This window comes from Ovis aries, chromosome 7, assembly GCF_016772045.2.
Source record: "Ovis aries strain OAR_USU_Benz2616 breed Rambouillet chromosome 7, ARS-UI_Ramb_v3.0, whole genome shotgun sequence".
In the NCBI taxonomy this organism is placed as follows: domain Eukaryota; kingdom Metazoa; phylum Chordata; class Mammalia; order Artiodactyla; family Bovidae; genus Ovis; species Ovis aries.
The window spans coordinates 19,208,696-19,233,365 of NC_056060.1; the positions used below are offsets into that span (position 1 = coordinate 19,208,696).

The window sequence follows — 24,670 nt, forward strand, 5'->3', positions numbered from 1 at the left end:
GGCCACAGGCTCCTCCAGTACTCTGTTCGCTGCTGAGGGCCCAAACAGCGACCGCAGCCGGAATCCAGCATGCGATTCCCGCGGCGCCGCGCTCCTAGGGCAAACCGAGGCCATGGGGTCTCCCCGCACTCCACGCAGGGGCGGCGGGGCGGGGCGCGATGACGTCAAGAGCGGTGACGCGCGACGCAGCGCGACGCGGTGACGCACGCCCCTTTGTTGGCTCAGTAGCGGTAGCAGCGGCCGTGGAGGTGGCGCTGGGGACTGTTTTCTCTCGGAGGCCTGAGCGGAGCCGCGTCTGATTGAGGCGGGCGGCAAGCGGCCCCCTCGCTCCCTCCCTCCCTCCTCCGCGCCCTCCCCGCCGCCGCTAGCCGCCAACCGCCAACCGCCGCGCCCGGGGAGGAGCCGCGGCCCGCGGGGCCGGAGCCAGGCCTGCGTCCGGACATCAGCCGGAGCCGGAGCGAGAGCCGGGGCCTCGGCGTCCCCGCCCTCTCCCCGCCTCAGGGCCAGCGTCCGCCGGGCCTCCGCGCGTCGCGCCATGGACTCGGACGAGGGCTACAACTACGAGTTCGACGAGGACGAAGAGTGCAGCGAGGAGGACAGCGGCGCCGAGGAGGAGGAGGACGAGGACGACGATGAGCCGGACGATGATAACCTGGATCTGGGCGAGGTGGAGCTGGTGGAGCCGGGGCTGGGCGTCGGCGGGGAGCGGGACGGACTGCTGTGCGGGGAGACGGGCGGCGGCGGCGGCAGCGCTCTGGGGCCCGGAGGTGGCGGCGGCGGCGGCGGCGGCGGCGGAGGGCCGGGGCATGAGCAGGAGGAGGATTACCGCTACGAGGTGCTCACGGCCGAGCAGATTCTGCAACACATGGTGGAATGTATCCGGGAGGTCAACGAGGTCATCCAGGTGAGTGTGGCCCCCGCGCCAGCTTGACCGAGCCGGACCCGGGAGCGGATTCGGGCGGTCCGCGCGGCCCCGAGGGGCAGGCCAGGGCCTGGTGCGCAGCCTAGCCTGGTGCCTCCCGGCCCTGTCTTCTCTTCTGCTGGGGATAGAGCAGACATTCGCCGGGTGTGGGGAGGTGCGCTAGGGGCGGTGCTTTCCAGGTCCTGCTATGGCGGAGGCCTCCGGCCGCCTCAGACTTTTTTTGCGGGCAATTGCTGCGGGTCCCTGGGCTCGGTGTCCTTCTTCTGGTTTCAGTAGAGCTTACAAGGGGCGGGGCGGGATGGGAGGTGGAGGAGATCTGGGCCCCTAAGACGGCTTCCCCGGCTTTCAGTCTCACTTGAGCACTTTTGGAAGGGGTTAGTAGGCCTGAGGGCTTGCTTGGTGTACAGTTGCCCCAAGTGGGCACCAGTTAATAAAGAAATGGATCTGCTTGGCAGTCTTAAGTGCCTACTTAAAAGTGGGGGAAGGGAACTGTTTCTTGGGAGAGGTGCTGATGGATCTTTTCTAATGGTGAGGCTTCTGCTTGTATCTTTTTTAACGTTTGCTGTTCGTTTGGGTTTTAACTGCTACTCTTCTCAGTTGTAGCATACTTGAAGCTGTTGGCATAGTTGCTGCAACTTGCATACCCAGCCTTTGCAGCTCAAACAACAGCAAAGCGCAGTGTTATTGTGTAATATTGAACAAGACTCTTATTGTGAGTTAGCAAGTTAGAGACTTTCTGCTTCTGGACTCCTTTCTCTGATAATTTGTATTTCATTGTCGGTAAGTAGGACTCGGTTTAAATTGATAACCTCACCTCATCTAATCTTGTGGGTCATATTTTGCCTTTTGAGCTTTAGAAAATCAAAAGTTTCAGTTTATTTGGAGAAAAATGAGGGGGTCATGGGTACGACTGCAGAATAAAAATGGAGTCTTGATTCAATATAATCCTTAGAAAACACTAGTTTCATGGAAGTAAACTGTATAGGTGAGCAGCAGGTGACGATAGCCTTCTAGTATGTTATTTTTTTTTCTTCCCCCTCTTAAAATTGGTTGACTAATATTCACTGGTAAACAAGCAGTATGTCACTGCGTGCTTGTTGAGCTTGCATGATTAATAGATTGTCTTTATTAATTTTTTATAGTATTTAGTAAAAAAGACACTTTCTTTTGAAAATGAAACCATCTATTTAGGCCTGTTTGAAGATAGTGTTTAAATAATAGTTTAAAAAAAACCTGTGATACTTAGTGCTATTACTAAACAGTGGAAATCTCAAACTTTCGTGTAGATAATGTAGTCTGAAGAGGAAATTGAAGGGTTGTAAAAGAAAGATAAGTTTTATAGCTCTTTCTGATCTACAGATACAGTATTTAAGGTCTTAGGTCACTAAATGGAGAATTTTTTTTTTTTTGAGGAAAGTTGAATTTACAGTGAAACCTTGAATTCCCTTTTCATTTATTTATTTTATAAAGTATATAGTAAATCTGTATTGAATCTGATGCTTTCACACCTATCACCTGGCTTATTCGAATGTTTAATTACCTTTTAAAGTTTATAGATGTTTATTACCCAACTTCTTCTAGTATGTTTTCATGTAGTTAAATCTCCTTCAGCCTTTTCAGCTCTTAGGTGTGTCCTCAATCACTGAGGCCAAACCCTACAAATTCTTTATGTCACTTCTGGAACAGAGATGTAGCTAATGCATGTGACATCGTTTTTTCTTTGTTTGTTTAGAGGAAGAGAAATAAACATGGATAAACTGAACTAAGAACTACAAAATACTAGAGAATTTTTTTAGGTGTCTTACTTTAACCATGTTTTCATGCTGGATTTTTGAAACAACTCTTTTTTTTTCCTAGTTTACTACTTGTTAAGGGTGCTCTTACGTAGGACTGCTGAAATGACTATCTTTTCCTTTGTTAAAAGTTCATATTTAGAAAGATCAGTAGATCAAAGGATAGGATTTACCCCAGATCTTCTTTCTCACAATGGTATACACTGGGCAAATGATGCACTAAACTAGGGTTTGGTTGTGTTATAGATTATTTATGTTAATAGATTTAAACTTAAGTTATACAGGTAACACATTACATTGTAAGAAAAAAACTGATGAGGTGAGGGGGAAGAAAAGATAAAATAATTATTTTACCTGCTACTGAGAGAGATACACTAATCGTTCCAGATCTGTGGATGAGGTATACATGTTTAGAAAAAATGATAATTACAGAATAAAACTAAGTTCTTTTTATGTTTTTAGTAGGAAAAAAGCAGGTTGCAAAAACAGAGGGAAGGTCAACAACTTTCTCCTGTCAATAAGTAACTATTTTTCAAGTGCTTACACAATTACAGATCTAAACTAATTTAGTCAATCTGTTGTTATTGGTCTTCCTTTTTATTGTCTAGTTTTCATCTTTTATAAACCTCACTAGGAATATTCTTACAGATAAATGTCTGGATGTTTTATTTTGTTAGGATAAATTGCTGAGCCAAACTTGTGCTTATTTTCAGCCATTTAATAAATACTAGCACGCTGCTTTCAGCAAGGTTATACTAGTTTTCCCTCCATGGTCCTTGATTGGTCATCATTTTTTAAATTTGTGTTTTTTTTTTTAAACTAATGAGGTTGAATTTTTAAAGAGTTTTTTGGGCAGTGGTATTTCTTTCGTAAATTGCCCTTTGCTTTTGCTCATTTTACCTCTTTTTGGGATGTTTATCTTTTTATAGATTTATGAGATCAGTTTATATTCATAGAGCCTTTAAACATCAGTCATACAGGTTTTTCAATTAAATCTAATGTTGGTTTAATATATAGTAAGTTTTAAGTAAATTAAAAACTGTTTTATTAACTTAGTTCACATCGGGGAGCTTGCTGTTAATTCTAAAAAATTTAAATCCCCTTCTTTCTGGTACTACTTTTCAATATGAATCATGTATGTTAGTGAATTTGAAAATAAATGTTCAGGAGAAAAAGATTGAATGTAAAAACATTTGCCAAGTTAATTGCGTCTTCCCTGGGGGAATTTGATTACTTTTTCTGGGCAACAACAGATTAATAGTGTTATTTGTAGATAACTGCTGGTTAGTTCTAGTCTTCAATCGAGTTAACATTTTTTCTTTTAGAAAGCTCTTGGTTTTCTGGCTCTCTGTAACTTTTGTTTGTTTAATTTGATCTTCTTTTATTTAAACTCTTTGTGGCTACTTACCTTTTGATCTTTAAGATCAGGGGTTTTCTGTAACATATCTTAAGGGTAGAGAAGTGCTTAAAGTCCTTTATTTACCTAGCTATATTTAACTAGCATTGTTAATATAAGGTGGTTAATAATATTACAGTGGGTATCTAATGTAGTTGTCTAAATATCTAAGTAATTTATTAAACTAACACTACATAACTCTGGAATTCAAGGATGTTTAAATGTGCTGTTTTTTGTTTCCACAGCATTCTTTAGCAAATGTTGATTGTGCCTTGTGTGTGTGCTGGTCACTATAGAGGACATGGTTCTTGCCTAAGAAGCACATAGAGGTGGGGAACATAGAGATTCTTGGGCTCAATTCCCAGAGATGGTTATTCATTAGTCAAGTCTAAATTGGAGCCTAAGCATCTTATATTTTTAGCCAGTCCAGTGATAGTTCTGAACGACTGGAATGTTCATAGTTCACCCAGTGTCATGATTTTGACTCAGAGAGAATGAGTAAGAAGGGCAAGTAACTCTAAGGAATACCACATTTAAAGGATATGCTGAGGAAGAGGCTCATGGAACTGTTGGATGTGAGTGATCAGAGAGGAAGCAAAGGAGAAGTGGGTGGGCTTCTTGCTATTAGAAGATTTATTATTCTTAATAACCTGTTTTAAAAGACAACAAATTTTCTGTTGGCTTGTTGATATGAAGTCTTTAATATTTTGCCCATTTTTAATTTAAAATATTTGAGATGCTTCTAAACTGAGGTTTCATGCATAAATTAGAGGCAGTATAGTCCAGTGTATTGTGTATTGGTTCAGGAGTCAGGTCTGCTGCTGCTGCTAAGTCACTTCAGTCACGTCTGACTCTGTGTGACCCCATAGACGGCAGCCCACCAGGCTCCCCCATCCCTGGGATTCTCAAGGCAAGAACACTAGAGTAGGTTGCCATTTCCTTCTCCAATGTATGAAAGTGAAAAGTGAAAGGGAAGTCGCTCCGTCGTGTCCGACTCTTTGCAACCCCATGGACTGCAGCCTACCAGGCTCCTCCATCCATGGGATTTTCCAGGCAAGAGTACTGGAGTGGGGTGCCATCGCCTTCTCCGGAGTCAGGTCTAGCCACTGCTTCTCCTAACTGGCAAGTTAATTTTTACGTCATAGAACCTTCAGTTTTTGTCTGCTTCTCCCCTCCCTCCCCCACCTTTTTTTTGTTCTGGGAAGTTAAAACAGGACTGTTGAACTACTAGATTGGTCTTTTTTACATTAATGCTTAATTTTTCTAATATCCTTTTAAAAAAACTTCAGTGAATTGGAGGTCCTCCTTGTTTCAATGAAATTGACCTCAAGTGGGCATATCAAGATAAATTTAGATTGGTTAACTGGGTTGGGAGGGATTTTGTGTGTGTGTGTGTGTGTTGAAGCCATTGAGGTGTTTGGTGTAGTTTATTCTTCTTGAGCTTTTTATTTTCCCTCCAGCTGATCTCCTTGAGTTACAAGCTTTAAGTTACGTTCTTTTTGAATCACTTATGGCATTAGTCATGAATCAGGAACTGTGGGGGTGGGATCCAGCAGTCTGTTTTAACAAGCATTCCAGGTGATGCTGATGCTAACTAAAGTTTGAGAGCTACTGGTCTAGTTGAGATTTAACAGCAGTGTTTCTCCATGTGTAATGACTAGTGATGAAATACTATAGAGTGGGTTAATGATGGAAGGCAAATTGTTTAAGAAACTAATAAAAGGAAAATTTCGAGAGCCTGAACGGTTACTAGGAGAGAGAGCTAGTCTAGCTAAAGAGAGAGCCTACAAATAACAATTAACTAGGCTACTCGTGGAGGGGATTTGTTATCATTACTGTTATTCTTCAGATTAGAGTGGTCTATACTCAGTTATTTCAAACATGCAAGCCAAACCAGTGACAATCTCATATTCTAGGTTGGAACATTTGGGTTTTCTTCACCCTTTCTCACTCCCCGGCTTTTTTATTTTTATTTTTTAAAAATAAAAGTAGTTGAGAGAGTTTCTTTATTTGATACACGGGAAGGGATATAAGGAATTGAATACTGTAAATGCAGTTGCTCAGTACTGTTGAAGAAAATGTGAGACTGACTCTTAAGGAGTTCATGGTCTCTGAATTTCTACTCTTAAAGCTGTTAGATCAGTGCTAAATGGATTGTAATAGATATTTATGGAAGAGATCTGTGAGTTTTATCTGGAAGATGTCTAGGATTTAGGTGGATAGAAGAGAGGGATAGGAAGCCATTCTAAGAAATTGAAATAAGAATGAGGAAGCTGTGTTCCAGTGATGGTGAGGTCACCTCAGGTAAAACAGTTTGTTAATTATAAGTGATAATGTTGTAAAAGCTGGGAGGTTTGATACTCTGAACAAAGATAGGCAGAAGTCACCAGATCAGATTACTTTCTTGTGGGTTTGTGTGTGGCAGCTATATGTATTATTTTTAGCCCTGTATTTTCCTCAAAGCTTAGTGGCTTAAAAACAGCACACATTTATTATCTCACACTTTCTGTGGGTCACGATTCTGACTTCAACTTAGTTGGGTGCCTCTGTTTCAAGGTCTCTTTCAAGGCTGCAACTCAACACACTGGCTAGATTGCAGTTATCAGGGTTTGACTAGAGGAAGATCCCCTTGCGAGCTCACTCATGTGACTCTTGGCAGGCCTCAGGATTTTTCACTGGCTGTTTTTTGGCCAGTTCCCTGCCATGTGGGCTTCACTGAAAAGTGGCTTACGACACAGTAGCTTCTTTCCTTTGGGGCAGCGGGTTTCAGATAGAGAACCCCCCAGATGGAAGCCACACTTGTAACACCATCTCAGAAATGGCATCCTATCTCTTTGCGGTACTCTACCTGTTTTAAGTGAGGAGCTTAAGAGGAAGGGGTTACACAAAAGTGTGAAGATGAGGAGGTAGATCCTGGGGCCATTTGAGAGGCTGCTTACTATGATACATATAATCTGGCTCAGTTAAGAGGCGAATGAGAACTATAGTATAATGCTTACTGTCCAGTCAATTTATATACTAATGGCAGTGTATAGTAATTTGGATTTTTTAGTTCAGAATAACTGTAAATTATTTGTGTTTGGCTTTGCAAAATATTATATCTTTAAATGATAAGTATTCCTAATTACCTTCAGTGGCTGAGATTGAAAGAATAGTTTGCAGCTTCTTGGAATTATTAATAACTGGCAGGAATCTGAGATTCTCCAGTCTGTTGGTTTTTTTTTTTTAAACTCGCTACATAGTGGAATCACCTGGGAATTTTTTCATCACATTTAGGATTTTGAGATAATTGTAGAGTCAAATGCTGTTGCAAGAAATAATGCACAGAGATCCCCTACTGATTTTTCTATGATGATAACATTTTGCAGAACTAGTATATAGTATCATAATCAGTATATTGATACTGATGCAGTTTATTCATTCAGACTTCTTTATATTGGGACTCATAACCCAAGGCTAAGCAAGTGAATTTCTAGGAGTTTGGACCAGACCTTATCATTAAACAGAAGTTTTCCCTGGTTTATTTTAATGTACAACCAGGGTTGAAAGCAAAGTTATTGTTCTTGTCCAGTGTCTTTAATAATCCTCTCTTTGTAACATTCCAGTCTGCTTAATTATGAGTAAATGACAATAAACTAGTTTGTGATACAGCTCATTCTAACTCTTGATTTTTGAGAAAACAAAACAAGGGATTAAACTGTTTACAGCTTAACTTTGGTCCATTGTTCCTAGGGTGGCCCTTTGTTATTTTTAGTTGTTTTCTTTTTTTAAAAAAAAAATTCATTCATTGGCTGCACTGGGTCTTCGTTGCTGCCCTCAGACTTTCTCTAGTTGCGGTGCAGGAGCTGCTCATCGCGGTGGCATCTCTCGTTGCAGAGCTCCGGCTCTAGGGTACAAGCACTTAGTTGCCAGGTGGCATATGAAATCTGCCCTGCATTGGCAAGCAGATTCTTAAACCACTGGACCACCAGGGAAGTCCAGTTGTTTTCTTAACAGTTTTTGTTTGGAAGCATGAAGGAAAAACTTTTTCTTGAAGTTAATCAGTTCTCTTTTCTTTGTCTCTTCTATGACAGTGAACCGGTATCTCTGATTATGCATGTTGCCTACTTCTCTAAGTTTCAGTTATACATTGCCTTTACTAGGTATAATATCACAGGCCCATAACTTTGTTAAGATCTTGGCTATTTATACGGTTCATCTTTTAATATTGATACTATATCAATATCAGGTTGATACTGATATCAGTAACCTTTGGTTAGTATGTAACCTTACAAATAGATTAATTATTCCCTTTAACTGATGGGATAAATAGAAGAATGAGTGGTTAGACTGGCATTTGGTGATCACTTACTAGGTGAGAGAATAATCTGTAATCTGAGGCTGCTTCTAACCTGGGATCACTGAATCCTTTGGGACCCATGAGATGGTAGTGGCAGTCCTTGCCTTATTTTATTTTCAGTGTTTAAAAAAGCCTACTGTGTTTAAAACAAAGTAAATAAAAACTGCCCAAGCTAATTAAAATGTGGTCCAGTGTTGGATCTTCAGTTCCAAAAGAATGGGCATGTCTTATAGCATCAGTAGATTTCTACAGTCATGTATTTTAAGTTTCTGAAATGAAGTCGCACCCTACTATGGTCCTTCCCCACCCACAATGTTTTGTCCTGAAAAACTTGAGCCAAAGAATAGGTTTAATCAGATAAGTGAGAAGATACAAAAACAAAGGAAAACAGTCCAACGAAATTGTTGTTCAGTAGCTAAGATTCTTTGCAAGCCCATGGACTGCAGCATGGCAGGCTTCCCTGTCCTTCACCATCTCCTGGAGTTTGCCCAAACTCATGTCCATTGACTCAGAGATGCCATCCAACCATCTTGAATGATACCTCATTTCTTAATCTTGGTCTATGGTAGATGTCAGTTGGTGTTTGAATTAAATTAATGGGTAGTTTGGTATCTTAGAAGGCAGTTTTAAAGGGTCTTATTGAGCTAGCATCTGCTCTGGCAGATTAACGTTTCAGAGGCCCTGCTTTTTCTTTTTTAAAAATGAGAATACTAGTATTAAGGTTAAATACTGTATTGGGAGCTTTTTCATGTAACTTTTTTTCCTTAATGTAAACTTGCTGGATAGCACTTTTCCCTTTTTCTTATGTTCCATTTATAAGAAGTGTCACAAGTGACCTTATGCACTTAATACATTTTGGCAAAAATTACAGCGGATAATGAAGTATTAGGTAACATTTCCTTATTACTAAGACATTTGTTTAGACAATGCTAAGAATAGCTATAATCCCAGACACTTCTCCCCAGACTTGCTTTGCTATCTGCTTTGAAACTGTCATAGTTCTAATTCAAATATTAACTGATTCCAATTACATATTATATCCTTTCTCAGTCACAATTGTATAGTTTTTTAGGGATTAAGTATATGCTAGAGACTGAGAAGTATTTTCTGATTTTCTTAGCAAGTATAAGTAAAAACCTCTTATGTGGACTCATTGAAATCTGTGACATTTTGGACAGGTCTCTGAAACCCATTTAAAAACAAATTTATTGCCTTTTCTCTTTAAGGCTGTTCTTCCTTTGATTGATTTACTAATCAACCATTCTTGGAATTTGAAAGTCAGTGATTCTTTTCTGCCCCAGCATTTCCTGTATCCAATTGGCCCTGATGAAGTTACTCTGAAATTTGTTATTCCTCTCCTTTTAACTAAATAGGAAACACATATTTCCTTTTTTTTTTTTTTTTGCTTTTACAATATCTTTTATTGGTAAAGATGGATATGAACTAATCAACAGTTCAAATAAAGTCTGTAAAGGGTTTTTGTAGAAATGAATTCAATTTCTCATAATAAATAAATCCACATTCTGTACAGTTAGAAAAACTGTGATGGTGGCAAAATAGAAAGATAATAAATCTCAGATTCAGAATGAAATAATTAAATCAAAGAGTGTTAAACATATTTTTGGAGTTGCCTCATTAGGGAGTCATGTAATGGGCTCCACTCCCATTCAAGGTCTCACAAATGGGCACTGGAATAATGCTGACTCTAAAGCCTTCTCCTCTAATAATCTCATCTGGTTCCGTTTTTTATTACTGTGAAACAAAACCCCTTTCACATGAAGAAATAAGTGTAGATTCATTCAGATGGAATCGTTCATTTAGATCTTTTGGTGTCCTAACGATTCAAACTGATATGAAGCCAAAAAAAAAAAAAAACTGATATGAAGCCTATAATCCTATAGGCTGACACTCAGAAAGATGAACCATTTTTCCTACTTCTGTAAATGTCCAAGGAATTGACAAATCAACACCTAGAAAAAAGCAAGGCATAATTCATCAGCACCAAGGAGAAATGATCTTCAGATGGAGCAGGTCTGTTAAGAGTCCTGATATCTCTGTGTTGATGAACAGGTTCTAATCTCCCCAGAGGAAAAATCCAATGCCTAAGGTTAACGCCTTTAGGCAAAAGGTAAAGCTCAGCAAGCGACTTGATTCTGCATGTTCATTCATCCACACTTTAAAAAAAAAGTTAATTTCAAGGTTCTGGCACTCCACTCTGTTAAACAGTTCTTTTTTGTTTTTTTGGAGGAGGAGGTTTCAGCTTAGACTGTCTTCTTTCACTACTTCATTATTTGTTAAAGTGGGAAATAGCAACTTTATTACTAGTAATTCTTCAGTTACCATTCCAAAAGCTGTACTCAATCACATACAACAGTTTACATTTACATGACCCTCTAGTAATAGTTAAAACTGCTCGAAGGTGGCCGTTACAAAATCCTGCTTGTCTTTCTTGCTTATCAAATATGACTAAACTGTTGGTGACTGGAACTCAAGTCACATAACAGTCAACCACATTGCTGGATCCGTGACCTACATCTTGGATTTGGCTAAACAGGCACACACAGCTACACCTGCTCCAGCTCTGCAGTGAGACACAGATCCAACAAGCTCTCACCTATTCAGCACTGGATCAAATGCTTCCACTGTATTTAGATATGCATTGCCATTATGACCACCAACTGCAAAGATTTTGCCCATCACTGTTTCGATCCCCTCTCCACCCCTGGGAGTGGTAAGGGCTGCTACGTGATCCCATTTGTTGCTTTGAGGGTCATACCGCTCAACAGAACTCAGAGAATTATCATCAAAACCACCAACAACGTATAAGCAACCATGGAGCTCACTAACTCTATTGCCTGCTCTTTGCTGACCCATCTGTCTTAACTTCTATCCACTTACTGAGTGGATCATACCTCTCCACACTAGACAGAGAAGCTACTCCATCATTGCCACCTACTGCATAAACATGGTTCACGAGAGCCATGGAGCCAGCACCTGCCCGGGGAGTATTCACTGGTGCCACTGTACGCCACTGTCATCTAACCCTTCAGTGGCATAAATTGGGCCTCCCAAGGAAGCCAGGGCAATTCCTCACCTCTTTGTGTTCATTGATGCCTTCATCATCCATTTATTAGTGAGAGGATCAAACATCTCCATGCTACCTAAATGTTCATTGCCATCATGTCCACCCACTGTATACACTTTACCTTCCACTGAGATTACATCCATGTAGCCTTCGACTGTTCATTTCTGGTCCAAAGAACCAACTGTTTTTGTTGATAGAATAGCATTCAATACTGTGGAAGGGGTCACCTGATCCACCTCCACCACCTACACAAAACAGCACTCCAGCAGTATGCTTCCTTGGGGTAGTCCGCACAGAGTATTCCAAGTCAGGTACTGCTCTGCTACTCAAGTGAAGGTGGGAATTTCTTGCTTCATCTAATAAATCTCTACATTTTAGATTTTGTTGGACAATCTGTTCTTTTGCCACAACACCCATGAGAAAGTCAACTGGCAACAGCGGCAAACGAACCTGTGCAAGTGTTTCATCCAGCCATTGGGGATGATGTTGAGGATTGGCAAGAAGCCACTTGATGGCAGCACTGTAGACCTGCTTTTCATTCTCAGTGTTGAGGTCACTGGAGGACAAAAGCTTATGGAGATGCTGAGGTGACACACTTGGGAAGTCTTCACACTCCACCACTTCAGTAAAATGCTCACAGGCATACTGATCCGCCATGTCCATTAGGTCTATTCACTTGTGACTTTCTGCAAAGGCTCTTAGCACCAGGCAGCTGGAGGGATGAAAATGTAACTTCGTGTATTCACAACAAGCTCTAGCCACCAGTTCATCCTGTAGAATACAGGCTGCATATAAGAGAGGCTGGATATGGTCAACCGTCAAAGTGAGCCTTGAAGAATAGACAAACTTTACCAAGTCTTCTACTGCATCACCGTCAAAGTCTCTTATTTCATTCAGTGTTTGCTTGGCTTCAGCCATTTCAGAGAGAAACATGGCTTTGAAGTAGGAAATAACACAAGCCAATGCCAGTTTGTGACAGGAGATTAGCTTTGAGCCAACCTTCAGTGTGACATCACAGAGTTCTCCATTTTCATAAAACTGAAGAAGAGAACCATGAAAATCTTTCCAAGCTTCATTTGCTTCAAAGAGAAAGGAGTCTTCTCCATCACCAAGTGAAGATCTGTTCTTTATTTGCTGTTGTCTTTTCCCTTTTGTGAAGCAATTCCTAGCCTGTTTGCATTCACAGCTTCTGAAGCCATTTGCAACACTCCTCTTTTAATACAATTCTCTTCTGAAACATCCCATTTATTCTTTTGTAAAGGATGGGGTGAAGGCAGAAGGTAGATGCAGTCCACCAAACTTCACATAGTTTTCGAAAACTACTCAAATGCCACTGTCATTTGCTCAGTCCTCGGCTGGTTCCCTCCGCTCGGTTCCCCACCCCCGCCCCTGTCCCCGGCCTCGCCAAGGATGCATCCGTGCTGCCAGGTTCCTGCAGCCGCGGACCCATACTTTCTATCATATGTCTAGCCTAGATGCTTTAATATGGTGTTCGTGGCTTCCTCACCTTGATTTCTGGTAATTTTTTCATTCTTACTTGCTGCTGTTTGTAATTTCCCCACCATTCCCAGTTGCACTACTTGTACTTTCTTACTGTATAAATGCACATTTATGTTTTCCTGTTTTTGTTCATGCTGATCCCTCTTTTTGTGGTTGCTCTTTCTCTCTCTTTTTTACACTGTTTTATTTTTGGTAGCGCTGGGTTTGGTTGCTCTGGGTCTTCGTTGCTTCAGTAGTTGCGATGAGTAGGGGCTACTGTTCGTTGCCATGCACGGGCTTGTCATTGCAGTGGCTTCTTTTTTCACAGACTCTAGGTGCAGGGGCTTCAGTAGTTGCAACATGCAGGCCCAGTAGTTGCGGCTTGAAGGCTGTAGAACAATGACTCAGTAGCTACGCCACAGGGGCTTAGTTGCTCCAAGGCATGAGAAGTCTTCCCGGACTGGATATAGAACCCATGTCCCCTGGGTTGGCTGCTGTTGCTGTCCAGTCACTCAGTCGTGTCCAGCTCCTTGTGACCTTGTGGACTGTAGCCCATCAGGCTCCTTTGTCCACGGGATTCTTCAGGTGAGAGTACTGGGGTGGGTTGCCATGCCCTTCTTCATGGGATTTCCCCGACCCAGGGATCAAACCTGGGTCTCCTATATTGCATTGGCAGGCAGATTCTTATCCACTATACCACCAGGGAAGTCGTCTTTCTAACTGCCTGATACCCTTCTACTCATACCCTGCTCAGATATTACATACCTCTTACCAGGTCCCTCTTCCCTGCCATCACTGCTCTTGTACCTGTGTTTGCGTAGCCCTTTATATGGATAATACAGGAGGCTGTAATATGGTCATCCCAATACCTAAGTCACTAGCTGGCTCTGAGGGTTTTGAAAGTAAGAGCCGAGTCTTCGTCCACAGCATATGTCACACTAATAGCCGTAGTAGAAACTCAGTGAACACATGTTCTTTGAAGTTTTTCCCTTAGTTTTTTAGTTCCTTGGTTTCCTTATCTGTAAACCAAAGAGAGCCGGACACGATTTTCTTCTGGCACTAATAAATTATTTTATGATTTCCAGATAATACTTCAGTAGTAGTATAAGGTGACAAGAAAAAAGTGTTTGAATTCCAAGAATGCAAGCTTTTTAAAACCTTTGACTATACAGCGACTCTTTCAGATTTTACTTTATTTGCATGTAGCTCTCTGGCACTCACATGAATTGAGAGTCACGTTAAAAACAACTGAGTCACTCTAATGCAGTGGTTCTCAAAGTATGGTCCATGAGAGGAAAACTTTTCAGGACGTTATTTGTCTGTTAACATGCTGGGATTTGTCCTGATAGTGCAGAAGCAATGGACGGTTGTGTAAAACCATGGGAACCTTAGCACAGATCAAGTCAGAGGCACTAATTATACGAGTACTAGTCATTTTATTTTTCACTGCCACACATTCATTAAAAAATGTTCATTTCACTTATTGTCCTGGGTGAAGCAGTAAAAATTATTAGTAGTAGTGTATCTTATCCCTTAAGTACACAGTTTCTTAAGTACACATGTCTTATGTGGCACTTCTGCATACTCACGTACAGAGGTTGTCTTGAAGAAAAACATTTGTGCGTTTAATTGGTTTCTGAGCTGAACAAGCTGCTTGATGGAACACCAATTTTACTTGGAAAAAATGACAAACTGATTATTCAGACAAATAGCAAATAAACATATGGTAACTATTTCTCCAAATACACCTGTTATTTAAAAAAAACTGCTTATAGTATTTGTTGCCAGTGAGAAATATTTAAAGTTTTTAAGTGCAAATTAGAATTTTGGAAAACATATCTGCCACTGTGAGACTGAGGCTGACAATATCCTGGTGATGAGATCCTGTGTAATATATCAACATTTGGAAGATCTGCTTTTAACATAATGAACCAGTATTTTTCAAATGACTGATTTTCCAGAGATCAATTGTGATATTTTACAGTCATACATTGGTAAATGATCCATTCAAAGTACAAGATATGAAAAGAGTAAGAAAAGTTCTTTGATATGATTTCAGATTCTATTTTACAGCTAGCCTATAAGAAACTACCACCTTTTGAGTGTTGGTGTAATATAAAAAAAATCCACAGTTATCTGCAAAGGCTATAAAAGTTCTCCTGCCTTTTCCAACTCTACATGTCTTTGTGAGACACTTTTTTTTTTAAAAACAAAACAATATATTTGAGGATTGAATATAGAAGCAGATATGAGAATCCAACTGTTCTCTATTTACCCATATATTAAAGAGACTTAAGCAGTGCACTTTTTCTGTCTGTTGTTTTAGAACATACAATTTATTTTAATAAAAATGGGCTATATATTAACATAATGGGGTTAATTCTGTTATTTTTAATGAATTAATAAATATTAAAAAAATTCTGTTTTGATATCTAACATAAATGCTGATAGTTATGATTCACATGAACAAAACTCTTTGGCGCCTTCAGTAGTGTTAAAGTTTAAAAAGGGTTCTGAAGCCAAACAGATTGAGAGTTGCTGCTTTGATATTCTGAAATATTTCTAAATCACTAAGGAAACATAGTATTGGCTTGCAAACAGGAGATATGACTAACCAATATATGACTAACCACGCTATGTGTTTACTTTAAATTAGTAATGGGTTATATATGACAGGTTAGGAATTACTGCTGATTAATCAGAAACATACATAAGCTATGTTAGATGCTGTGCTAATATGTAACAAATACTAGAAATGTGAATCATAAAATATGACTAGTTCTGTAAAGATGTTTGGAAATGGAATGGGATGTTCAGTTTTTTCAAGGAATAGCTAGTAGAGATATCACCTGACATATTCCATTAGTTTGTTTATATTCTGGCTTCTGACACTGAAATGGAAGCTCTGTGAGAGCAGTGGCTTTGTTTTATTCATTGCGGTAGTCCTGGTGCCCAGAATAGTACCTGATGCACTGAGTGCTGAGTCGCTTTAGTCGTGTCCGACTCTGTGCGACCCAGTGGATTGTAGCTTGCCAGGCTCCTCTGTCCTTGGGATTTTCCAGGCAAGAATACTGGGAGTGGATTGCCATGCCTTTCTCCAGGGGATCCTCCCAACGCAGAGATCGAACCCGGGTTGCTTATATCTCTTGCGTTGGCAGGTGGGTTCTTTACCACTCTGCCACCTGGAAAGCCCACCTGACACATAGTAGTCACTTAGTAAACATTTTTTGTGTAAACAATTTTATTTTACCCCCCGTTGTTCAATATTTTGCTATGTATGTAATTCTAGGTTGGTAGTTTTCTTTCAACACTTTAAAGATTCCATTGTTTTCTGGCTTCTGTTGTTTGTGGTAGTAGGAGGAAGCTAAAGTGAAAGTGAAGTCGCTCAGTCGTGTCTGACTCTTTGCAGCCCCGTGGACTGTAGCCTACCAGGCTTCTCTGTTCATGGGATTCTCCAGGCAAGAATACTGGAGTGGGTTACCATTTCCTTCTCCAGGGGATTTTCCCGACCCAGGGGTTGAACCCAGGTCTCCCGCATTGGAGGCAGACGCTTTAACCTCTGAGCCACCAGGGAAGCCCAGGAGGAAGCTAAGGAACTTTTTAATCTGAGTGTTTGTAATATTTTTGACTTTGTGTCTAGTTGTGGTTTTCTTTATGTTTATTTTGCTTTGTGTTTTCAGATCCTTTTGAATCTTTGGGGGTGATGTCTTATGTGTTTTGGAAATTCTCAGTTTTGCCTTTATCCCGTTTCCTCCAGGTGCATATATATTAGAGCTTGTTATTATGTTCCATATGTGTTCGATGCTCTTTTGTGTATCTTATATCCTTTTTTCTCTGTGCTTCAATTTGATTGATTTCTACTGATCCGTTGTCTGAGTCTCTACATATGTCTTCTCCTTTGTCTGATTTGTTATTAAACACCCCTCAATTATTTCAGGTACTATATTCTGGAGTTTCCATTTAATTCTTTTATACTGATGCTGATTTTCTAGTGATATTTTTCTTTTTCATTTGTGTTACATCTTCTGCATTATATTCTCCAGCATATTAAGAATTTATTACTTAAAGTTTTGTCAGCTAACTTCCAACATCTGAATTTTGTTAGTCTCCACATACTATTTTGTTCTCAGTCACGTGTTCTTGTCATTTGACATATTTTGCTTACATGCCAGTACCTCTATATAAAGTATTTAAAGATTCTGAATGATGATTGATTCCTCCAGAGAGGGTTTTTATTTTTCTTTCTGCTTGACAGTGAGGGTGGCGAGTGGCTGTCTTAATCCAGTAAGGTTGAGTTCTAGCCCTGTTCAGTTCTAGTCTGTCTCTTAGCTGCCATTGGCTTTTTTTTTTTCCCCTTCAACTAAGAACTGATATTTTTTCAGCAGTCCCTCTCCTAAGGGCTCCCAAACTTTATTTCATTCCCAGACTGCTGGAAGCACCAATCTGTCTTTCAGAGGCTCTAGATTTTTAGTCCTGGCCCTGTGTGATCCCAGGATTCAGTAAATGTTCTGGGTGGAAGACCAGCCATTCCTCTACCCCTTCAAGTCTCAGTATTAGCTTAATTTTGTTGTTGCAATAAGTTAACACAAAGTTAGTGACTCATTATTTTACAGTTGAGAAAGTCAGAAGTTCAAAGTGAATCTCACTGGGCTAGAATCAAGGAGTTGGCAGGCTGTGTTCCTTCTGGAGGTCCTAGGGGAGAATCTGTTCCCTTGACAGTTTCACTACTAGAGGCTGCCTGCATTCCTTGACTTATGGCTTCTTAACTCTAACCTTCAAAGTCAGAAAAGCATAGCATCTTCAGTACTTTTCTCCACTTTTGCCTCCTCCTTCTTTTAAAAAGACCCTTTGATTACGTTGGGTTGACCTGGAAAATCTCTAAGTCAGCTAATTAGCCCCTTTAGTTACGTCTGTAACAGTAATTCCTCTCTGCCATGTATTATAAATTTGTGGGTTCCAGATATCAGGATGTGAACATCTCCAGGTGGGGAAACTGCTTTTCTGCCTGTCAATAGCGTCCTTCTGTGGTAGATTATCAGCATTCTGCTTTGCTCCCAGAATTCTCAAGTGCCTCCAGGTAAAAACCCCTGAAGTTGTAAAATTACCAACTTCTTCAGTTTTTGTTGCCTTCACACCTTTCTGCTGTTTTCAGACATGATTTTGGGACATTATCCAGCTTTTCTGGTTCTGGATGGGGATGGTTGTTTACATCTTAACTATATCCTACCTGAGAATGGAATAATAAATATTTTTTTAAAATCAGTCAATATCCTTAGTCTATCAGATCTGTCTTGGAGATTTTTGAAGCTTGCTTTCCATGGGTGCATACAGCCACACTGTGGGCTTTTGAACTTCAATTCCAGCTAGCAAGTATGACAGTTTAAAGATTGGAGTAAGGGAATGTTTGAGATTTGGGAAATTAACAGGATAGAGGGGGAAAAAGATCTAATTTACTCATTTTTATGTAAGGAAAGATTTGTAAACATAGAAGTGGTAATAATTGCTGTTATTTATGAACTATGCTAGGTGTTTTCATTCATGTTTATTACAAAGTCCCAAGAAAGTAGCATTATCTCCATTATATAGATGAGTAAATTGAAGTTAGAGAAGCTGAGAAATTATTTTCTCAGGTAATCTCAGAGTTTCTCTGTTACAGACTGGTGGAGGACATTGAAACTGGGTCTTTTTGACTTAAGATAGAAATTCTTTCTGCTATACCAAACTTTTTCAGACCTTAGTTGGACTTTATGACTGAGTCAAATCCTCATACTTAAGTTTTCTTTGCTGAAAACTTTATAGTACTAAAATAATCTTTTATTTTAGCTAATTGACTAATTTTAAATGTCTCTTGTGTTAGTTATCTATTGCTGCATAACACATTACGTAGCACTAGGGGTTTAGAACAGCAAACATTTATTATAGTTTTAGGTTGCTTAGCGGGGTGATTCTGGGTCAGGGTTTCTGATTAGGTTGTAGTCGTCCTGTCAGCCTAGGATGCATTTATCTGAAAGCTTGGTTTGTATTGAAGAACTGCTTTCAAGAGGACTCACTCACATAGTTGTTGGTAGGAGACTAGTTCTTTATCACATGGGCCTTTTCACTGGGCTACTTTAGTGTCCTTGCTACAAGTTAGCTGACTTCCAACTAGACCAAGTAGTCCAAGGAACCTAGACAGATACAGTAAATGTTTTCATGGTTTAGCCTTACTTTGTGATGTCTGCATTGTCCTATGGTTATACAGGGCTTCCCTGGTGACTCAGTAGTAAAGAATTTGCCTACCAATCAGGAGACCTGGATTCAATCCCTGGGTCCAAAAGGTCTCCCAGAGAAAGAAATGGCAGCCCACTCCAATGTTTCTGCCTTAGAAATCCCGTGGACATAGGAGCCTGGCAGGCTGCAGTCCATGGGGTCACAGAAGTGTCATGACATGACTTAGTGACTAAACAGCAGCAGTTGATTACAAGTCAGACCTATTCACTGTGGGAGGGAACTGCACATCCCGGAGGGCAAAGATCACTGGGGGCCATCTTGGAGGCTGGCCTGCCACACATACTGTGTGAAAAGGAAGGGAAAGATACAGGATTGTGGTTATGACACTGTATTTTATTAGTTCCAGGATCATGAGATTAAAAAAATTTTTTTTACATTATGCTTAGTAAATAACAAAAAGGGGACTTGAAAGCTCCCCAAACTGGGTGTATATATAAAGCTCTTAAGTACATAATAATTACTTTGTCTATTTAATTCATATTTCTTATCTTATAAAACTCATACCTTATCTAAGACTAGAGTCTGACCCACCTACATTACTGTGTGACCTTAGACTAACTTTGTTTATAGTCTGAACCTGCCCTTGCAAAAGGAAAGGTTTGGACATGATTTCTAAAGCTCCTTTCTAGGTATAAAATTCAGGTGACAAAAGATAAGTAGTGTGAATGCTTTCAAGATAGGAAGCTGAAAGACCAAAGCCTCCTTTCCATCTGATCTAATGGCCCTGTCTATCTTGAAATTGGTCCTCTTGGATTTTATAACACTATTCCTAAAAACATTATACATCTTCCTGTCATCATGTTCTGCCAAATCTGTACTGAACTTTCATGTTCATGTGCTTCCCCTTGGTGTGCTTTGGCAGTCGGTGTACAAAGATGATTGGAGAACACTTTCCCTTCCAGGGCGCCTAGTCTAGGAAAGGCAAACACATAAATAAATCCTTGACTGTAAAGGCAGTAACTAGGACCCATAATGCCTGCTTTTATCCACGTGTAGCTTAATCTCAGTTATATCCTGTTTCTTGATTTGCTCTGGCCTGGTTTTCATAGTTGAGTATCTTAGTGTATTGCCATTACCCAGAAATCCCACACCTACCAGTTTGTCTTTTGAGCTGTTATTTCTACACCAGGTCAACCCTTGATGTGTTTGCACTTTTGTTGTAGTTAGACTGCTCTTTGCTGCTTGGTTAAGGAAAGCCTTGCCTTCTGAAGACAGTAGCTGGTTTTTAGGAAAGAAGGAAAGTAGTCCTTTGGATAAGTCTTGCTAGAAGATATTAGAAGTTATTAGAAGGTTCTCATTGGCAACATCAGAAAAATTAAAAGAATGAAAAGGGTGATACTGATGGAAAATAGGGCCTTATCAGTGTGGTGTGATTACCACAGATTTTTTAGGAAATCCTGAATGTCTCCTTTTTTTCTGAGTGGTCATCCTGTTCAATTTTATGACTGTCAAAAATGTCCATACTTGGTCTGTTTATGGCCTGAGAAAGTACACCGTATCTTTACCAGTCTTGATAGGCAGTGGGAGTGGGACAGGAAATGGTGCTTAGGAGGAACCTACTAAGCCTAGGGCTTCTTGAGCCTAGAGGGTTCCATTAACTAGGTTACCAGAGGATGAAGATTAGGATAAAAGATTCTTAGCCAGATAGATCAGACTTCTCATAATTTGACGTTTATCTACTTTATGCATCATTTCTTCACACTCATCTTGACACAACAAAATAATAGTCCCTGTGAAATGATAGTCCCTGTGAAATTTTCCTTTGTGACTGTCTTTTTTCCTTTCAAATGCTTTTCCCCTAATAAACTCATTAATACTTCAAGACTCACCTTAAATATCTTTTCATCTTTGAGTCTTTCCCTTTGAGTGGGTCTCAGAATTTTGTATATATAATACTATTATTTTAAAAATAATCTGTTATTCTCTTGCTAGTGGAATTTGAAAATCCTTGATCAGTGTGTTAACTTTGGTATTCTCATTGACTCCCACATTTCCTGAAACATGGCTAATAAACATGGATTTGAAGAGTCAAAATTAAATGTGAATGAGTTTTATTATTGATAAAAAGAAGACTTGCCCCTATGTTTTTCCTTTATGAATGGTTCACATTCCTCTTCTGTTGACTTCATTGAATTAAATCTTCTCTCATTCTCTAATATAGTTTCCATTTTTTTGTTTTGAACCAGTTGTTAAGGGAATATTAGTCATCACAACAGTTCTCTGAAGTAGATGGTATTTTTACTACTTTATGGATAAGGAAACTGAGACTTAGAGGAATTAAGTAGCTTGCCCAGGCTTTGATGGTTGGGCTCGGAACTCAGTATTTTACATCATTAAATATAAATAAAACGTATATGACTGCTCTTGTCTTACGTGCTGGGTATTTTCTGTTTGTCTCCCCAGATCTGCTCTACCTTTCTCTCTCCAACTCTCTGTGCCCCAGGAGACTAACTTGTACAGTCAGTGGGCTGTTTTATGACTTTATGCTGTTGCTTATGAATCCAAATAAATAATAAACCAGTGTGGGGATAGAGGCAGAAGTCTACTATGTACCCCATTTAAACTTTGCATCCTACATATGTACCATCTTCAAGAAAATTTCAAGCCAAAATTGGTATTTATAACATTTACTACTTTCCATTCTGATTTAAGCATTAAAAACAAAGTTTTAACACTAAAAATTGATGTATGTTATAGAATGCACACATGTATAATGTAAACTTTATTTGGATTTATATATGAAATTGCAAACTGAGACCAGTAGTCCTCAAAGTCTGCATTCTCCTGACAGAAACATTGAGAGGTTCTAGGTGAATAGCGTTGTGAAATTGTTATCGATGCACTAGATAACAAATGCTTCATATATTTAAAGGGATATTAGCTGATTTGACTTATTTTGCTCAATGAGAAAATGTTTCTTTTGTGAAGTTCTTAGAGGACCGTATTACTGATAACGCAGTTTAAAGTCAAATCTAAGCATGTCTTTATCTTTCAACCTTCTGTTCTTATAAAACAAAAACTTAGAGTGAGCCTCATTGTTGTTTAATATGAAAGTAATAGTCCTTTGAAAAGAAAATATGTATGTGTATGTATATATAATTTTACTTAACCAGTCTGACTTTTAAAATATAATCATTACATTTCATTGGCCCTAAACATTTTGTTTATTTTGTATTACTATAATCATCTCAACTCACATTGCATTAATATAGTTACACTGGGTCCTCGGAATATATGAGTATCTGTAGCTTGATTTATAATGTTGCATTCCACTCAACTATAAAGCTGAAAGGGTGAGACTAGCACTTTAAAATTTACAAAAATCGTCTAGTCATCCTTACGAATGAAAGTATAATATATAAACAATAGTTAAAGAATGAAGGATGACAGTAAACTTGTCAGGTATTTGATATCAAAGTCAACACAATTTTTGATTCATGTAGAGTAAGATTAATAAGAATGAAGAAGATCTTAAAGGTTATGCTGGCCACCAAGTAAGTGCACTGTCTCCCTGTTAAGTGATCCCTGAGCCTATTCTTAAATGCCTACCATGACTTAAACCCCCCACAGCTGCTCTAGAAGTAAGCGCATTTCATATTTGAACAGCTCTGATTTTGAATTTTTCCATATGTTAATCTCTGTTTCTCTGTAGCTTTTTTCTAGAACCTACCTGATTCTAATCCTTTCTCATGATAGCCTTTCTGTAATTTTTAGAGTTATTTAACATATTGGAGATTACCAATGCGTTAAACTATATTTAGCCTAATATTTTTGTGTGTGTGCAGAATCTATAATAAAGCTTCTGCTTCACTTTTTAAAAAAAATTTGTTTTAATTGAAGGATAAATGCTTTACAGAATTTTGTTGTTTTCTGTCAAACCTCAGCATGAATCAGCCATAGGTATACATGTATCCCCTCCCTTTTGAACCCCCTCCCATCTCCCTCCCCATCCCACTCCTCTAGGTTGATACAGAGCCCCTGTTTTGAGTTTCCTGAGCCATACAGCAAATTCCTATTGGCTATCTATTGTACAGATGGTAATGTAAGTTTCCACATTACTCTTTGCATACATCTCACCCTCTCCTCTCCCCATGTCTGTAAGTCTATTTTCAATGTCTTTTTCTCCTTTGCTGCCCTGTAAATGGATTCTTCAGTACCATTTTTCTAGATTACATATATATGCATTAGAGTATGATATTTATCTTTGTCTTGCTGACTTCACTCTGTATAATAGATTCTAGGTTCGTCCACCTCATTAGAACTGATTCACACTCTGTATGATAGATTCTAGGTTTGTCTACCTCATTAGAACTGATTCAGCTGCGTTCTGTTTATGACTGAGTAGTTAGTATTCCATTGTGTACATGTACCACAACTTCTTTATCCATTCATCTGTCAGTGGACATCTAGGTTGCTTCCATGTTCTAGCTGTTGTAAAGAGTACTGCGGTGAACAGTGGAATGCATGGGTCTTTTTCAGTTTTGGTTTCCTCAGGGTATATGCCTAGGGGTAGGATTGCTGGGTCATAGGGTGGTTTTATTCCTAGTCTTTTAAGGAATCTCCATACCGTCTTCCATAGTGGCTGTATCAATTTACATTTCCACCAACAGTGCAAGAGCATTCTCTTTTCTCTACACTCTCTCCAGCATGTATTGTTTGTAGACTTTTTGATGAGGTCCTTCTGACCAGTGTGAGGTGATATCTCATTGTAGTTTTGATTTGCATTTCTCTGATAATGAGCGGTGTTGAGCATCTTTTCATGTGTTTGTTAGCCATCGGTATGTCTTCTTTGGAGAAATGTCTGTTTGGATCTTTTTCCTACTTTTTAATTGGGTTGTTTTTCTGGTATTGAGTTGTATGAGCCGCTTATGTATTTTGGGAATTAATCCTTTGTCAGTTGTTTCATTTGCTATTATTTTCTCCCATTTTGAGGATTGTCTTTTCACCTTGCTTATAGTGTCCTTTGCTGTGCTTCACTTTTTATGGATTGTTAAAGATTGTTATGAACTGGTATTTTGGATTCAGACCGGTCTGTGTCTGCTCAAAGTTACAGAAAGTAGGATGCTGCTGCAGCGCTTACGCATCCTGTTCTGTTAAATAAATGCCAGGCAAAGCAGAAGCAGATGTTTCTTCATACTCTCATTGCAGACATTGGCAAATTTTGCATAACAAGTGAATAGCTAACTCATCCTGATGTTACTCTTTTATTAATAGTCACTGTTGATGTTATATATTCTTTCCTTTAAGGGAAAAGAAGTTATAAGATTTGCTGACAGCCAAAATCTCATTCAGAAAAATGAAGCAGCCATACTTAGGTTTAGAACACAGATATCAGTTTGCATTTTGACCTGTTCAGTGACTGTCTTCCAACAAAGAATAGACAGTT

General features: G+C 39.5%; 2 protein-coding genes across 3 annotated transcripts in view; one reads left to right on the forward strand and one right to left on the reverse strand.

Annotated features, from left to right (window-relative positions):
* The first annotated feature begins 223 nt into the window (after positions 1-223).
* ARIH1 (ariadne RBR E3 ubiquitin protein ligase 1) overlaps positions 224-24,670 on the forward strand; it is a 106,084-nt gene continuing 81,637 nt past the window's right edge. Inside the window, exon 1 of one of the 2 annotated variants that reach the window (XM_027971558.2) lies at positions 224-904. In XM_027971558.2, the coding sequence (XP_027827359.1) occupies positions 536-904 (369 nt within the window). In that variant the 5' untranslated portion in view covers positions 224-535. The remainder of the gene's footprint in view (positions 905-24,670) is intronic. The other variant, XM_027971559.3, reaches the window with a different exon arrangement.
* LOC121820017 (kelch-like protein 8) lies at positions 11,488-12,916 on the reverse strand. Its single transcript, XM_060418919.1, has one exon. It carries the CDS (start codon positions 12,196-12,198, stop codon positions 11,653-11,655), a length of 546 nt encoding a protein of 181 aa, XP_060274902.1. The 5' UTR covers positions 12,199-12,916; the 3' UTR covers positions 11,488-11,652.

What these genes read in the sequence shown, in the direction of transcription:
- LOC121820017 (XM_060418919.1), bottom strand. Translation starts at nt 12,198, where the DNA reads ATGGACATGGCGGATCAGTATGCCTGTGAGCATTTTACTGAAGTGGTG.